At 44.7% G+C, this 17,317-nt stretch overlaps 1 protein-coding gene across 2 annotated transcripts; it reads right to left on the reverse strand.

Annotated features, from left to right (window-relative positions):
• Window positions 1–334: 334 nt before the first annotated feature.
• LOC132571315 (zinc finger protein 630-like) lies at window positions 335–9,874 on the reverse strand. 2 transcript variants are annotated; one of them, XM_060238119.1, is made up of 6 exons: window positions 9,680–9,874; window positions 7,779–7,942; window positions 6,493–6,619; window positions 5,922–6,014; window positions 5,520–5,696; window positions 335–2,426 (listed from the first exon to the last, which is right to left on the reverse strand). In XM_060238119.1, exons 2-6 carry the CDS (start codon window positions 7,857–7,859, stop codon window positions 1,588–1,590), a joined length of 1,317 nt encoding a protein of 438 aa, XP_060094102.1. In that variant the 5' UTR covers window positions 7,860–7,942; window positions 9,680–9,874; the 3' UTR covers window positions 335–1,587. The 2 variants fall into 2 exon arrangements, with proteins under 2 accessions (XP_060094102.1, XP_060094103.1); XM_060238120.1 differs by having other exon boundaries at window positions 335–2,423; window positions 9,680–9,771.
• Window positions 9,875–17,317: the final 7,443 nt, after the last annotated feature.

Raw genomic sequence — 17,317 nt, forward strand, 5'->3', positions numbered from 1 at the left:
GAGCATCACTGTCCCAGACATAATGTTCCATCTATACCTGCTGGCTAATAGCTACTGATGGACCTCTGCTCCATGTTGATCCAATTCCCTCTTGAAGCTGTCTATGCATGTAGCTGCCAGATATAGAAATTTCCTAATGGAAAATGATGAAGCTGAGATCCGGAAATTGTGTTTAAATATTTTGTAAGACTACAGGATTTTATATTATCAACATAATGATTTAAAATGTCTATAGTGTCGTTGTATAAGTTAGCAGATTTGTGACTGCCTTTATCTGCCACTGCCCGTCCACTCCGATGAGCAATAGTTTAACACAGCCAACACCACACTGTTCTTAAACTATATACAAGGTTTTATTTTATATATATACAAACTCATCATAATGCTCCGCCAATCAATCATAGAATAGTAAGAGGGTAATATGCACAGCATAGCTTCATTAATATACTTTTGCTCCTAATTACTGTACCAATGAGGAGGCAGTGCTGAGTCATTCTGTACTCCTCACCCGATTACATCATTCTACTGGCTAGAACCAGTTCTCCTCTGACAGATCTTCCTGAGTCATCTACCTGACAGTAGCTGTCCGATCAGCAGCAGTGCCTCATGCCTTACTGGCATTATTTCCTATGCCAACATATAGAAGATTAGGGCAGTATTTTCCCAGTGTTTGAGTACTTGCAGGTATTGTGAAGTAGTTTTCTGTTTGTTTTTTTCTGCACTGTTTTTCATTAGTATGTAATGATGAAGTTATTATTTTAAGCAGAAAAATTATTTTGTAAACTGTATTTCTCCCCTTTCCCCTTGTCCTCCCTTTTCTTATAAACTTAACGAAAACCTTAAAATCGAAAGAAAAACACAAGCCCCTCAGGAGGGCAACCCAACAGAATTTTCCCCAGGAAGTTCAGAGGCTTGTCCACACCTCTGCTCTCCAGTCTTCAACCAACATTCTAACCCCTATTACTACAGTAGATTTCCAAATGGCAAAGAAAGGATATCAACCACAAATGTGTCTACCTGATACAGAGAAGTTATAATTTAAAACAATTACAAAAAGCCCAAAGAAACACTCTTTGCATTTTAACATGCAGAACAGGTATTCAGGCATACACGCTGGCTTGACTCAGGTTCTCAAACAGCCAGTAATGGGCTTATTCAACACTGATTTACTGAACAAGCCTTGCTTACAATCATTTCTTTCACTTTCCTACCCAATGGGGATTCAAAACAGCTTAAAATTGTTCTCCTCTTTCCCCATTTTATCCTAACAACCCTGTGAGGTATGTTTGGCTGACAGCATGGCACAAGATCCATGCACCCAACAAGATTCCACGCCAGAGCAAAGACTGGAACACAGGTTTCCTTGATCCTTATCCAACACTCCAGCCCCTACAACACACTGACTAATACAATGGACTTTCTGGTGCAAGAATGTGAAAAAGATGTAACCAATGACTACTGTTTACATGGTTTCTCTTTTGTGTGGACTCTATAGTGAACAGTAAAACGTGAGCTATGTCTGAAGCTCTTTTCACACTTGGTACATTTGTATGGTTTCTCCCTTTTGGTGATAACTGAGGCTTCCTCTCAGACTGAAGCTTTTCTCATGCTCTTATGTGGTTTCTCCCCTTCATGCCTTCTTTCATGAGCAGAAAGGTTTCTTCTGCTAGTGAGGCTCTTTCCACATACTAAGCATTTGTACAATTTGTACGATTTGCACAATTTCTCCCCCGTGTGGATCCTTCGATGACCATTCAGGTGGTGGATTCGATTGAACCTCTTTCCACATTCCATGCATTCATATGGTTTCTCCCCTGTGTGCACCCTCTGATGATAAGTAAGACCTGTTCTCTGACTAAAGTTCTTCCCACACTCCAAGCATTGATATGGCTTCTCCCCTGTGTGAGTCCTTTGGTGAACCTTGAGGTACCTAAAGCAACTGAAATTCTTTTCACACTCCAAGCATTGATATGGTTTCTCCCCTGTGTGAATCCTCTGGTGAATAGTAAGTCTTTTGCTACAGCTAAGACTCTTTCCACACTCCAAGCATTTGTATGGTTTCTCCCCAGTGTGAATCCTTTGGTGTGAAACTAAATTGTCTTTTCGACTAAAGCTCCTTTTACATACCAAGCATGCATATGATTTCTCCCCTGCGAGAATTCTTTGATCTCTCTCAGGCCTGGATTTGTTGCCAGACCCTTTCTCATTCTGAGCGCCTTTATTCCTTCTTCTTCCCTTTTGTAAATTTTTTATGACCAGGGTTTTATGGCAATCTCTCTTGCGAAGGACAACTGATTTTGTCATCTGCTTCTGGTTTCCTGCCTTCTTACTTCTCTTTAATCTTCTTTTATTCCAAGGTTCTTTTTCCTCCTGCAAATTCCTGTGTCTTCTCAGATGGTCAGCAGCACTTTGCTTTCTCTGATCTCCTCCAGGAAAACAAAGAAAAACCCAGTAAGCATCCCACACAATAACTATCTCATAGCCAAAACTGTCATTAGTTCAGAGTTTCTGATATGCCTGAGGAAACCTCTAATTACTCTCTATTAACTGAGAAATTTTCAAAGGGGAACAGTGCTGGAACAAAGAGGAGATTGGATTTATACCCTACCCTTAAGAGTCTCAGAGTAGTTTACAATCTCATAAGAATATAAGAGCATAAGAGAAGCCCAGTCCAACATTCTGTCATGCAGTGGCCAAAAACCAGGTGCCATTAGGAGGTCCACCAGTCTCCTTCCCTCCTTCTCCCCACAACAGGCACCCTGTGAGGTGTGACTGAAAGAGCTCTTTTGAGAATTGCTCTTGAGAGAACAACTCTGAGAGAACCGTGGCTGACCCAAGGTCACCCAGCAGCTGCATGTGGAGGAGTGGGGAATCAAACTTGGTTCTACAGTTTAGAGTGCACCACTCATAACCACTACACCAAACTGGATTCCATTTCGGTTCCAAGAAGAAAAGCAGCTGTGATGAACTGAAAGCAGTCTGCCTGAGTGAGAACTGAGAAGTTCTGATTATCTGAGCCGCTTCCATAGTAACGAATGTATCAAATGTAAAAAGACAGCCTGGAGGTAAAAATCTCCTCAGAGTTCAGATCAATGTAGAGATTGGAGCTGAGAGCAGACTGAGCAGGAAGTTCACTTCAGTTCCTGAGACAGAGCTGGTTTATTTAGAGCTCTTCTGCTTGAGAGTTGATTTGAGAAAAGGGGCTAACCATAGCACTTTCTGGGGAAAACTCTCAAGACTGTGGCAGTGTCACAAGGCAGAGTGAGGCTTTAAGACCTTGCTGAGCAGTTCCATCAGACCAAAGGGCAGACTCCTGGTTCTAAGCCAGAACACCAAAACACACACACTGTGAGAGGAACAAAAGGTTCTTGTGGCTGTGTGGAAATCCTAGAAGTCAGACAGAGTTCCTGGCTGTGAGAGGACTTAACACAAGTAAATGAGGTGCTAGTGTGAAGAGCCCTCAAGGGTGTTATTGTCCAGGGTAAAGCTCTACTGTCTAGAGGACACCTGATTGCTAGGGAAGAGGGTCTGTGAAGGGGACATCCATCACAAGTTCAGTCAGTCCAGTGTGGAGATATATTTGAGAAGCCTGAACTAACTTTAAAAGTCTTTCTGTATTGAATGAGTGTTCTCCAGTGTGAGGTAAACACTGTTTGTTTTATATTTCAATATCAGCCTGCCAACATCTCTAGTGTTCTTGGTTATTATTACTTGATTTTTTGCCTGCCAACTGATTTTATAAAACATTCATCAGCTATTATTTCCTCCCTTCCTTGCCTTTCTTAACATAATAAATCTGTTACTTGTTTTGAACTTTTAAAACGCTATCAGTGCCTTTATTATTTCTGACAAGGTTAATTTGGGTTCCCTGAGGTACTGGGTAAAGGTGACAAAATTTCAGAGTGTTCCCCTTTCTACCTGCTGACCCTGACCATCCCTCACAGCAGCCAGATGACAAAATATACTGCTTTATTTCTTTACACACTGTAAATAATAAGAAAAAGGACATCTAACTACATTTGGATCTCACACCTTTTATGAGACAAATTATTCAAAGTCCCATTGTAGCAGCCCTGTTTTTCATTGGCTTCTTCCTTCCTGTCATATTCAAGTGACTTCCCAATCCTGCCACTTTTCCCATAAGGACACTTCCAAGGGCCATGCTTCCCTGCCTTCAGATGAAGGCAGATGAGAGATGCTTCTGTACCCTCCTACCAAGGATCTACAAATCCAGCCAGTAGAAATGGAGCACCCATCCACACTCATCTGCAGAAGACTTTTTCTTGCTTTACTGTGGTGAGCCATGGGTCACAACCGTCAAGCAGGTCATGGAATCCCACTGGCTGGGTTGCAGAAAAAACATTTGTGCTGATTTTTAGAAGCACCTCCTCCTACCTAAGTGTGGAATGTTTAGAGCACAGGGACACTGTATCTCCTGCCACTCTTTGCTGTAAGGAGCAGCAGGAGAGTGAAAGGAAGTCACTAAGGAACAAGAAGATGCCTTTTTTTGGTCAGGTGGGGTCAGAAATCCTCCCTCACAAAAGCTCTCCTCTCTCTTCCTGTCACCTGGCCAACTCCTCAGAGCACCACCCAGTCCTCCAATGATCTGTGAGCACTTGCAGCGCACAGTCTGACCCCCTGCCTGGCATGGTCATAACTCAGGCTCTTCATTCTGTCACAGGAGCACATTTTTGGGCATGTACTAGCAACTCAACAGGCCATACTCTGCCTACCAAGAGCCAGTTTGGTGTAGTGGTTAAGTATGCGGACTCTTATCTGGGAGAACTGGATTTGATTCCCCACTTCTCCACTTGCAGCTGCTGGAATGGCCTTGGGTTAGACATAGCTATCGCAGGAGTTGTCCCTTAAAGGGCAGCTGCTGTGAGAGCCCTTTCAGCCCCACCCACCTCACAGGGTGTCTGTTGTTGGGGGAAAAGATATGGGAGATTGTAAGCCGCTCTGAGTCTCTAATTCAGAGAGAAGGGCAGGGTATAAATCTGCAGTCTTCTTCTTCTAAAGGTGGAACCCGGCCTAAAGAAAGACTGAAGACCACTGCTCTAGTAAACATGTAGGTGAAGGTGTAAAATTGTGTTTTTACAAATTAAAAAGAGCATGCTGAGATTTCTTAAGGGGCCTGAAACACAGGGAATTGCAGAACAGCATCTATAATACTCCTATTAAAAATAGCATTTTCATTCTGCCATTCCTCCAAGGGGCTCAGGACAACAAGCACCATTCTCATGAGAGGTAGGTTACAGGCTGAGGAGAATGACCTGGGCAGCTTTATGTCCGAAACTGGACCTGAATTTGGGTCTTTTCAATCTCATTTCAGCACTTGAACCACTACACCACACTGTCTTGCTTTGCTTTCTGACAGGGTATTCTTCTGATATTGGTAATTTAGTTTCTCCATAGGCTACACTGTGGGTCTTTCAGCATAATGTCTCTCTCACACTGCAGAAATCCTCACAGGTTATACCTGATCTGTTTCTCTGGCAAGACCATAAACAAAAACTTACTCTCAGGCAGATCTGTCAGGATGACAATTATCTCTGGAACTGATCCCAGGAAAGACTCCGGTGTATCTTTTGAGGTAAGGCCTTCCTGTGAAAATCTCTTCACCCTCTTCTCTCTCACGCTGGTGTCTTCTTTGGCAGAAACAAAAGGAAATTCCTTATTCCAGCAAGAAAGAGAATCTAAGAAAGAAGAATGCAAGTCAGTCATGACTTTAAAAGAACAGGCCTCAATGGCAAACAGCATTGAAGGAAACATGCTTTAAATCAAGGCATGAGGGGATGAAGCCACAGAGATGTCTGCCAGAAAAATCCAGAGGCAGAATGATGAACATATTCTGGATGCTATCAAATTTGAACCACAATTTACAAACACAGAAGGGTTGCTCCACAGGTCTAAGGAAGTACCTGTTGAGTTCTTTGCTTCCTCAGAGTCTTTGATGAACATCTCATCCCTTTCTTCCAACCAGTAAATGAGGTCAGGTTTGCAGATTGAAGAGCCTTTTTGAAAAGATAAGGAGCACAAAGAGAAAAGATAAGAAGCCCAGACAACAGCCCCCAAACCAAAAAGGCCCCACCCAAACTGAAAAGTTCTGTTCCCCCTTTCTTCCAGCATCTGGGAGCCATTTAAATCTTGTTTTACTCCCCCACCCCCACCACCTTAAAGTAGCAGGAAGCAAATCCAAAGGATTAAATGGCTGGCAGCCATTTAAACCTAACACCTGATCCCGCACTGCTCAGCTGTTTGGTTTAAATGACTGGCCCTGGACAGCTGAACCGAACTGGTGAAAAGTTCTCCGGACATCAGTTCCCAAGCTCCAAACTGCCCAAGTTCGCCTAAATTTCAGCTCATGAGCCAGTCTATACCCATTCCTATTGGTTACATCTTTGAGACTTGGTTAACTATCATTAATTCTCCATGGAACTTAATGAGAAATAAAGAGCAGGCCATGCACAGACCAGCCAACTACTTGCTTACCCATAGAGACCATGCTCCTATAGTTTTCCAGCATGACTTCCCTGTAAAGAGCTCTTTCACCAGCATTCAGCAGAGCCCACTCCTCCTCGGTGAAATACACGGCCACCTCCTCAAATGATACAGGACCCTGGAAGAACCAAGATGCTTTGGCTAACAACAGGTTGGCCAATATGGCGATTAAAAAAAAAATTCTTCCAATGCTTCTGCCATACAGCAGGGGGCCAGAACGGGCCTTCTACTGGCTAGGACCACTCTGGTAAGGGTCTTTATGGAAGGGCCTAAAACACCCAACCACCTGTCTTCCTTATAGTAAAACCTTTTAACTGTGACCAAAGAGACGTGAGGACCCAGGCAGTTAAACAACAGTTTGTTTACAGTGCTCAAATAATAAGTGGGTAGTGAAATATATATACAGTGAAGCAGTGGTCCCCAACCTTTTTGGTACCAGGGACCGGCAACGCTGCACCCCCCCCGTCACCCCCCCCCATCAGAGTGCACCTTGGTGCCGCCCCTTCATCCTTCCATCCCTTCCGCTCCACCTCCACGCCCCCCCCCCGGCACGATCACAGCATGCCACGCCTCGGCCCCACTGGCTGCGATGTTGTGTGCATCTTATCCTTCTTCTAAGAATGCGCTGGAGGACGCTTCCCCAGCTCCTTTCTGGAACTGGAAGGGAGGGGGAGCCAAGCCTCCTCTAGTGCGTTCTTAGAAGGATAAAATGCATGCTGTGTCACAGCCAGTGGGGCAGAGATGCGGTGCACACTGATCGCGCTGAGGAAGAGGCAGAGCAGAAGGGAAGGGAGAGGGTGGCGGTGGCAGCGGAGTGGCGGGAGGCGGTAGCGGCCTCCCGTGTGGCCTGGTTGCCAACAGTCCACGGACCGGTACCAGTCCATGGACTGGGGGTTGAGGACCCCTGCAGTAAAGGTTGGTGTAAACAAAAAGAAAAGCCCTACCCTGACTTGCTAAACTTTCCCTTGATTTAGCTACAGAGACTTACCCGTTCAGTAAGGGATCTCTCCTGCTGCCTTTTCTCCTGCAGCTTTTCCAGAAAGAACGCACCCTGTTGGTGCCTTGGCCTTTTATGCTCTCCTGCCAGCTGGTCCCACCCCTCTTGGGCTAGTTTTCCCTCTGAATTTTCTTCACCCAATCAAACGGACTGCAGGGATCCTGAGAGATGTAAGCCCACCAGCAATTCCAATGTAGGCTTCTCCCTGAATTCTAGGCCATTCTAGGCCTCAGACTCATGACAGCTTCAAATAAGAAAACGGAGTGAAGTCACAGCCTACCTTGCTTTGACATCTTGTGCTAGCAGAAAGGTACACTTCAGAAAGAAGGGGGGACTCAAGCCATTCCTTTCTCCTTTCCATGACCTAATTCTTACGCAGAACGGATGTTTCTGCTCCTTTGGAAAGTGGCAATGATCAACAGCCCCCGAGAAATATCTTTTCTGCTGTAAGCAGGACAAAAGAAGTAGGAAAGTTACCTACTTACAATCACATTTTCCCATTTCAATTCCCTTTTCTGATCTGAGGAACAGAATGCTGCAGGGCAGCTGCTTACACAATCACCTTGCAAATATGTCCCCAAAAGATACTGGTTCATGTGAGGTCTTACCAGGCCCGTAGCTATGGGCAGTGGGGGGAAGGCAGCTCCATTCAACCCCCCTTCTCTCTGTAGGGCCCCTCTATTGGAGAGCCTCGTATACGAATTTGGCAGCAGGACCCGAAGATGAGGGAGGGGAGCAAGCTCAAGAAAAACCAACAAGAGAGAGAGAGAGAGCGACAGCCAGGGGGAAAGAGAGAGAGAGAGAGAAAACAAAAGAGTATGTGAGAGAACAAGGGGGACAGTGAGAGAGAGGAACAGCGAGGGGAAGAGCGAGTAAGCGACAGCGAGATAGAGAGCGAGCACAAGAGAGAGTGAGAGAGCAACAGCGAGAAGAGAGCGGGAGAGAGAGCTGGGGCCGGGCGGGCTGGCTGGTGGAGGGAAGAAGCAGCCAAGACCCACGCACACACCCCCCAAAAAATGTTTTTAACCTTCTGGGCCCCTCCACCCAAAATTTTCTGGCTATGGGTCTGGGTCTTACAGCAGTCAAAGCTTTCAAGAGCTCCGTAAAACTTGGTATTTTAGCAAACCTGGCATGAGAATCTGCACCTGTTCAAATACTTCCCTGCATTGCATTGAACTAGATCTCAGGTTGGATCTTTGCCTGGCTATGATATTCACTTGGTGACCTTGACCAAGTCACTTTAATTAAAAAGGCATGGGAGGTATAAGCAATGAGCTGTTATTACTGTTGTTATTAGAGTAAAAACATAATATTAAAAGGTAACTTAGAAAGTGCAGGTTTCATATATTTTTGTATTTCCTCTTCTTACTTTTCAGCACCCAAAACAGCTGCATACCTGCCACATTTTCCCCCTCTCCTTTATTTTACATATTTAAATCCTATTTTCATTTTCTTCCCTAAGCATTTCTGTGGGACGTCCATAATGTCGCCTTTTAAATGTCAAATTATTTTTTAAAAAAAATTATGACCCACTTTGGGGGAGCATTAGGCAAAGCAGAAAGGTGGCATGCAAATAGTCTATTTTTGTTCATTAAAAGAAATTGACATAAGGCCTATTCACGCTGTATTTTGACGACCGACTGTGAAAGGCGCGCAAGCTTTCAAGTTCTCCAGAAAGGTCCATCACGTTGTCCAGACAGACAGACAGACAGACAGAGGCGCTCTTTCAAGCCACCGTCTCAAATCCCCTGTTCTCTGCTCCTTGGGAAAAATAAACGGCAGGCTAATTCGCCTTCACCCACAGCATTCTGGGAAGAAGAAGGAAAAAAATGGACGCCCTGCAACTATAAATAAATAGCTTGTGTATCTTCCCTCTGATGCTCGCCAAAATACAAAAGGCCCTTAAGAGGCGGAAAGGAAAGGACCAACTTCCGCAGTCCTGCAAATTCACTGTGCAATCCCAGGCAGAATTCCTGCAGCCTGCCGGTGAGTTTCATCCCGGAGGAATGGAAGGGACTAATGGAAGGGGCTAAGGGAAGCGACCCAAGGCAAGGCTGCTTTTTTCTCTTTCCTCCTCCGACCGTCTCAAGCCCGGGGTTCCCAAAGGGAGACAATACATTTCCTGGCGAGCCCCACAGCCACCCGCACAAGTAAAGGGATAAGGGGAGGGGGGCGCTTTACCTTCCGCAACCAGGCGCGCTCAGAAGGAAAGGAGGGGCGAGACGAGACAAGAAGGAAGCCGGTCAATACATGGAATCCCCGCGGGGAACCCTTTGTACACCGCAGAATGCGCCGAGGACCAACAAGGCAGCAATCTGATCAGCTGCCGGCGCGCACCAATGCTGGGGCGGGAGACGCGAGGCTGGGGAGGAGTTCACTTCACCCTTTCCTCTCCCCTTTCTTGTAGGAATGCTGCTCTTGGATGGAGCCCTGTCGGAAACAGTCACCTGAGCGGATCTTTACTTGGCTTGTGACAACTGACAAGGGCTAGGAGGGCTGGGGGACGCTCGGTAAAACAAAACAAAAAAAGCCATACTGGAAGAAAATCTCTAGTTCAGGTGCGGCCTGGTGATCTCCAGGGCAGAGAACGCCCTGGCTGCGGACAGCCAGATATCTCTCAAGTCAGGGACCACCAGCAGATGTTGATGACCAGAGCACCAGGAGAGGTGAGCCTGAAGATGTGGGTCCCTCGCCATTAAGAAGAAGACTGTAGATTTATACCTCGCTCTTCTCTCTGAATCAAGAGTCTCAGGCTGCGATCCCACACACTAAATAATGCACTTTCAATCCACTTTCAGTGCACTTTCCAACTGGATTTTGACAGTTCACACAGTCAAATCCAGTTGGAAAGTGCACTGAAAGTGGCTTGAAAGTACATTATTTAGGGTGTATGATCACAGTCTCAGAGCAGATTACAAGAAAAAAGAAAGGGCCAGTTTCAGTGGCTCACTGTCCATAGCCGTTGAGGCCCCCATATCAGCATCCGCCTGACTCAGTCATAGAATACTCCATCTTAGAAGGGTTCAGTCTCAGCTGACTCCACTTTAGGCATCCCATCATGGCTTTCCAATTCCTCAGCCAAATAAGTTGGGACGGTGTCCAGCCCACTGCCCAACAAGAGATACAGATGGCTGTTAATCAGCATATTGATGACAACCCAGCCCAAAACTCTGCACCAGCTGGGCAAGGGGATGCATGTATAAGCTTTTGTGTGCAAGCTTTTAAATATACTTTTGAAAGTAGAAGCTTTCATGTGTAAGTTAACTTCTTCAGATACAAACAATGCAACAGAAATCTCCTACTTACAGGAAAGAGGGTGGAGGGGCAGGAAGGGTCAAGATGCATAAGTTGAGCTGAAATTGGAGCAGGTGGCCAATAAGATCACGCCCTGAGAAAACTGCTCGGTTCTCACAAAGACCACAAACAGGAACGTGGGTGAGGACCATGTGTCTGGCATACCAGCCTGGAGTCCTGCGTTTCCCTATTGTGGCTGAAGAGTCAAAAGGGCACAGGCATCTCACATCTCTGTGTTCAACCACATTCTCACTCTTTATGCTGACCCCTTGCAGTATTGACAAATTGATGACTATATTGAATCCTGTAAACAGTATAGAAATGGTCTGCTTCCAGCGAACAGATGCTTCCTGTTGTTTGTTTAAGCACTATGTACTGAGCAAATATGTAGCTTCAAGACAGAATGTATAAATAAAGTAAGGGTTGGCTGAAAAGTCAGATCTCTCTGCTTCCTAAAGATACATGGGTCGAGTGATCATTCCTTCAAAGATCAATGAATGGCAGCAAATTAGCATAAATACAAGAGCTAACAAAGAGATGTGAGAGTGAAGTCAGAGTCCAGCTGCACCCTCAAGACAAACCAAGCTCAACCCTAAGTACATGCGAGACTTAGCATGTACACACTGCTTCACATACATTGAAACAGTTTGAGTCCAGTGACCGCTTTAAGACCCAAAAAGTTTAATTTCTGGGTATTAGTAAGAACTGGGAGACTTAGTGTGTAGTGAGATAAGAAGCCTATATCTCTGTTGAGCCCCAGGGGCGCCATTGTCCTGAGTGCTGTAATAACTTGTAATTCAGCAATCTCTCATTCTAGCCTGTTTCCTGAAATTCCTTTGCAATAAAGCAGCTACTTTGAGGTCTCCTATTGAATGTCCTTGGAGGCTGAAATATTCTACAGGTCTCTCAAGTTTTGTGATTCTTGATGTTAGATTTGTGTCCATTTTTTCTTTGGCATAGGGTTTGACCTGTTTGTCCTATGTTGAGAACTGAAAGGCATCGTTGGCATTTAATGGCAAGTACAATGTTAGAAGATAAGTAGGTGAATAAGCCTGAGACAGTGTAGTTGATATTGAGTTTTAATAAAATCCTGCCCCCCAGAGTTTGTTTAAACAGTTCTTTGTGAAGCTAATGGATGCTGATCAGTTTGAAGTGGGAGCATTGTTGTGTAGGTGCAGTTCTGTCAAACCTGATGCAAATTGGTGTGGCAGCAAAGTTGGCATCTGGGTTTATTGCAAGCGTCCATTTTCAAGTATTGAAGGTTATGGAACAGATGAGGGTCTAGCCTGTGTCAATCATATAGTTATGATGCTGCTTATCTAATAAGGAGGGATTAAAACTAAATTGTATGGGGGAGCAAGACAATAATTCAAAGCTTCGTATGATGCCAGAAACTGGGGATAAGAACATTAAAGATTTGCAGAGAGTGGTGCATACGCTAGGTAATGTTAACTTGCAGGCTTGTACGGAAACCAAACTCTCAGGATGCATAAAAACGTGGATTCCGATGTCTCTACACTAATGCATAGAGTATGGGAAACAGGAGGAACTGGAAGTCCTAATAAAGGAAGGAGACTATGACATAATAGGCCTTACTGAAACATGGTGGGATGACACTCACAACTGGAATATTAGGATTCAGGGGTACAACTTATTTAAAAGGGACAGGCAAATGAGAAAGGGCGTAGGCGTAGCAGTATATGTGAAGGAGGTATATACTTGTGAGGAAATATGTGAATCAGAGCATGGCAGCTCAGTTGAGAGTCTCTGGGTAAAAATAAAAGGAGTAAGAAACAACAGTGATATTATTGTGGGGGTCTGCTATAGACCACCAAGTCAGGCAGAGGACTTGGATGAGATACTTCTACAGCAGATTGCAAAGTTCTCCAAGAGAAGAGATACCGTGATCATGGTAGATTTCAATTACCTGGACATCTGTTGGAAGTCCAACTCTGCTAAAAATGAAAAGTCAAATAGATTCCTGACTTGTCTTGCTGACAACTTCCTTTTTCAGGAAGTGAAGAAGGAAACAAGGGGATCTGCTATCTTGAATATGATTCTCACCAGCAAGGAAGAATTGATTGAAGAAGTGGAAATAGTGGGCACCCCGGGCAGTAGTGACCATGTGATTTTGTAATTTACAGTCTTAGGGAAGGGGAAAGCTATACATGGTCAGACTTATAGGCTGGACTTCAGAAAGGCATACGTTGATACTTAGAACTATGCTGGGTAAAATCCCATAGTCAGAAATACTTAGGAGGAAGGGGGTTCAGGAGGGGTGGGAGTTTCTTAAAAGCAAAATACTGAAAGTGCAATCACAGATGATTCCTATGAGAAGAAAACATGGAAAAAGCCTAAAGAAGCCGAAGTGGCTCCATAAACAGCTCTCTAAAGACTTGAGAAATAAAAAAAGACTCCCTAAAGGAGGAAGGAGGGCCTTATAACCAAGGATGAATATAAACAAATCACCAGTGCTTGTAGATAAAAAGTTAGGAAAGCTAAAGCTCAGTATGAGTTTAGGCTAACCAAAGATGCTAAAAATAACAAAAAAGGGATCTTTTCTTATGTTCAGAGTAAAAAAAAGAGCAAGGACACGGTAGGCCCATTGCAAGGACAAGAAAGTGAAATTGTAACAGGTAATGAAGAGAGGGTGGAACTGCTCAATTCCTATTTTTCCTCAGTCTTCTCTTCTTAGGGAAATGGTGCTCAACATGGCAAAAACAGAACGTATAAGGAGGGTATCAAGTTCCAACCTAGGATCAGCATGGGGGTAGTACATAAACACCTAGTTTCTTTAAATGAAACTAAGTCTTCGGGGCCAGATGAATTGCATACAAGTGTTCTAAAAGAGCTTGCAGATGTAATTTCTAAGCCTCTGGCTATTATTTTTGAGAATTCTTGGAGAACAGGAGAGGTGCTGGAAGACTGGAGGCAGATGAATGTTGTCCCCATCTTCAAGAAGGGGAAAAAAGACGATCCAGGTAACTACCGACCCATCAGCTTGACATCTATACCTGGAAAAGTTTTAGAACAAAACAGTCGGTCCTGGAACATTTAGAAAGAATGGATGTAATTACTAAGAGCCAGCATGGTTTTCTCAAGAACAAGTCATGTCAGATTAACCTGATCTCATTTTTTGAGAAAGTGACTACCTTGCTAGATCAGGGGAATGCTGTAGACGTCGTTTATCTTGATTTCAGTAAGGCTTCTGATAAAGTTCCACGTATTATTCTTGTTGACAAGTTGGTAAAATGTGGTTTGGATCCTGTTACCGTTAGGTGGATCTGTAACTGGTTGACAGATTGCACCCAAAGAGTGCTTGTGAATGGTTCCTCATCCTCTTGGAGAGAAGTGACAAGTGGAGTGCCTCAACGATCTGTCCTGGGACCTGTTTTGTTCAACATCTTTATCAATGATTTGGATGAAGGAATAGAGGGAATGGTTCTAAAATTTGCAGATGATACTAAATTGGGAGGGGTTGCAAAAACAGAAGACGACAGAAACAGGATACAGGATGACTTTGACAGGCTGGATAACTGGGCTAAAATCAATAAAATGAATTTTAACAGGGATAAATGTAAAGTTCTGCATTTAGGTAGGAAAAATCCAATGCGTGGTTATAGGATGGGGGAGGCTTGTCTTAGCAGTAGTATGTGCGAAAAGGATCTAGGGGTCTTAGTGGATCATATGCTGAACATGAGTCAACAGTGTGATGCAGTGGCTAAAAAGGCAAATGCAATTAAAAAGGCAGCGGGGAGGCGCTCGGTTACCCGCGGACGGCGGGCTTCCCCGGCACGTGCTGGGAGCTGACGCCTGCGGCCTGAGCCTACCCTCCCCGTGCGGCCCCGCCTTCCCTCCGGATGGAAGGGCTCCACATCCTGATGCCCGTGCTCCACGACGCCCTCCCAGGGGTGCCGCGGTCGGGGTCGGTCCCAACGTCCACCAGCCCTGCCGCCGCTGAGGCGGGGGACTCTGTGGTCCGAGGCGAGTGATCCCCGCGATGGCGCCCGCGATACCGGTAGCGTGGGGGTGGGCGTGGCCGGCGGTCCCTTCTCTCTGTGGCGGCGTGGGGTTTGATTCCCCACTCTTCCACTTGCAGCTGCTGGAATGGCCTTGGGTCAGCCATAGCTCTCATAGGAGTTGTCCTTGAAAGGGCAGCTGTTGTATGAGCTCTCTCAGCCCCACCTACGTCACAGGGTGTCTGTTGTGGTGGGGGGGAGGTAAAGGAGATTGTGACCACTCTGAGATTCTGAGACTCTGAGATTCAGAGTATAGGGTGGGATATAAATCCAATATCATCATCTTCCTCTTCTACACATAAAAGGGTAGTAGAAAAAAGTAACCATTACAGGTCTGTAGCTCACCAAAAGTTTCTGAGTAAGCTTGGGATAAGAGGACATAAATCGATGGTGCGGTCTCATTTGGAGTACTGTGTGCAGTTCTGGTCGCCGCACCTCAAAAAGGATATTATAGCATTGGAGAAAGTTCAGAAAAGGGCAACTAAAATGATTAAAGGGCTGGAACACCTTCCCTATGAAGAAAGGTTGAAACGCTTAGGGCTCTTTAGCTTGGAGAAACGTCGACTGAGGGGTGACATGATAGAAGTTTACAAGATAATGCATGGGATGGAGAAAGTAGAGAAAGAAGTACTTTTCTCCCTTTCTCACAATACAAGAACTCGTGGGCATTCGATGAAATTGCTGAGCAGACAGGTTAAAACGGATAAAAGGAAGTACTTCTTCACCCAAAGGGTGATTAACATGTGGAATTCACTGCCACAGGAGGTGGTGGCGTCCACAAGCATAGCCATCTTCAAGAAGGGGTTAGATACAAATATGGAACAGAGGTCCATCAGTGGCTATTAGCCACAGTGTGTGTGTGTATGTATATATATATATATATATATATATATATATTTGGCCGCTGTGTGACACAGAATGTTGGACTGGATGGGCCATTGGCCTGATCTAACATGGCTTCTCTTATGTTCTTATGTTCTTATGACAGGGGCTCTTAAGAGATTAAAAATTGGTTAAATGTTGGGAAGCAAAGAGTAAGAGTAAATGGACAGTTCTTGCCATGGAGGGAAGTAAATAGTGGAGTCCCATAAGGATTGATATTGGGGCCAGTGTTATTTAATTAATAAATGGTCAAGAATTAGAGATTATGAGCAATATAGTGACCACATTTGCAGATTACACAATTTTTTTGAGTATGATGAAAACTAAGGCCAACTAATTTATTTATTATTTATTTATTTCTGTAAACTTATAGTCCACCCTTTCCCATAATGGGCTCAGGGCGGATTCCAACATGTTAGAACAACTAAAAACCAACAATACAACAATCAATAAATAAACAATACAACAGTCGAAAAATTAAAACAAATTAAGAAATTAAAACAGTTAAGCCATTAGCTCAGAATTAGGCTCCCCAGGAAGATCTTTGCAAATTAAGTGACTAGGTACCTGTGTGTCAAATGAAGTTCAGTATAGGTAAGTATAAAGTGATACAAACTAGAACAAAAAATCCCATCTTCAAGTTTATGCTAATAGGTTCTGTAGCTGCTGACCCTGAAATGGAAAGGGAACTTGGAGTCATAGCAGTGTGCTTAATGAAACTATGAACTGAGCGTGCCCCTGAAATGAAAAAGGCAAACTCTGAGCTGGGAGTTATTAGGAAAGGGACTGAAAATAAAACATTCCATATTACGATGACCCTGTACAGATCAATGGTGCATTAGACTACTGTGTGTACTTCTGATTACTCAAAATCTCAAAAACGATATTGCAGAGCTGGGGAAAGTATAGAAGCAGCCAACCATGATGATAAAGGAGTTGAAGCACATTTCCTTTGAGGAAAGGCTGAAGAGTTTGGGAGTTTTCAGTTTAGAAAAGAGTTGGCCCACAACAGCTTCAATGTGCACAGTTGCTGTAGATTGCAAATACACTTGCTTGTAGGAGTAGACCAAGAGGCACAACGGCTTGGTGGATCCTTTAAACACCCATGCAAGTAGTGGAAGAAGAAGAATTGCAGATTTATACCCTGCCCTTCTCTTTGAATCAGAGACTCAGAGCAGCTTACCATCTCCCATATCTTCTCCCCCCACAACAGACACCCTGTGAGGTGGGTGGGGCTGAGAGAGCTCTCCCAGAAGCTGCCCTTTCAAGGATAACTCTGGGAGAGCTATGGCTAACCCAAGGCCATTCCAGCAGGTGCAAGTGGAGGAGTGGGGAATCAAACCCGGTTCTCCCAGATAAGAGTCTGCACACTTAACCACTACACCAAACTGACTCTCAGTTTGTACAGAGCAGGAGACGTTCTCAGAGCTAAAGGCAGCTGGTGCTACTTAGTTGTAGATTTTTTGCACCCTTGTGGAGTGAGGGGAAGGGGGCAGCATCATGAAGCAGAGAGTTAGGATGGCTGCAGGGTTCTTCCGACCCCCCCGGGGCGAAGCAGAAGAGTAGAGAAGTGCTTGCAAGACTGTTTGCAAACTCTTATCAGAATTATTTTGAGTTTTCTGCC

Source organism: Heteronotia binoei, chromosome 5, assembly GCF_032191835.1.
Source record: "Heteronotia binoei isolate CCM8104 ecotype False Entrance Well chromosome 5, APGP_CSIRO_Hbin_v1, whole genome shotgun sequence".
Classification (NCBI taxonomy): domain Eukaryota; kingdom Metazoa; phylum Chordata; class Lepidosauria; order Squamata; family Gekkonidae; genus Heteronotia; species Heteronotia binoei.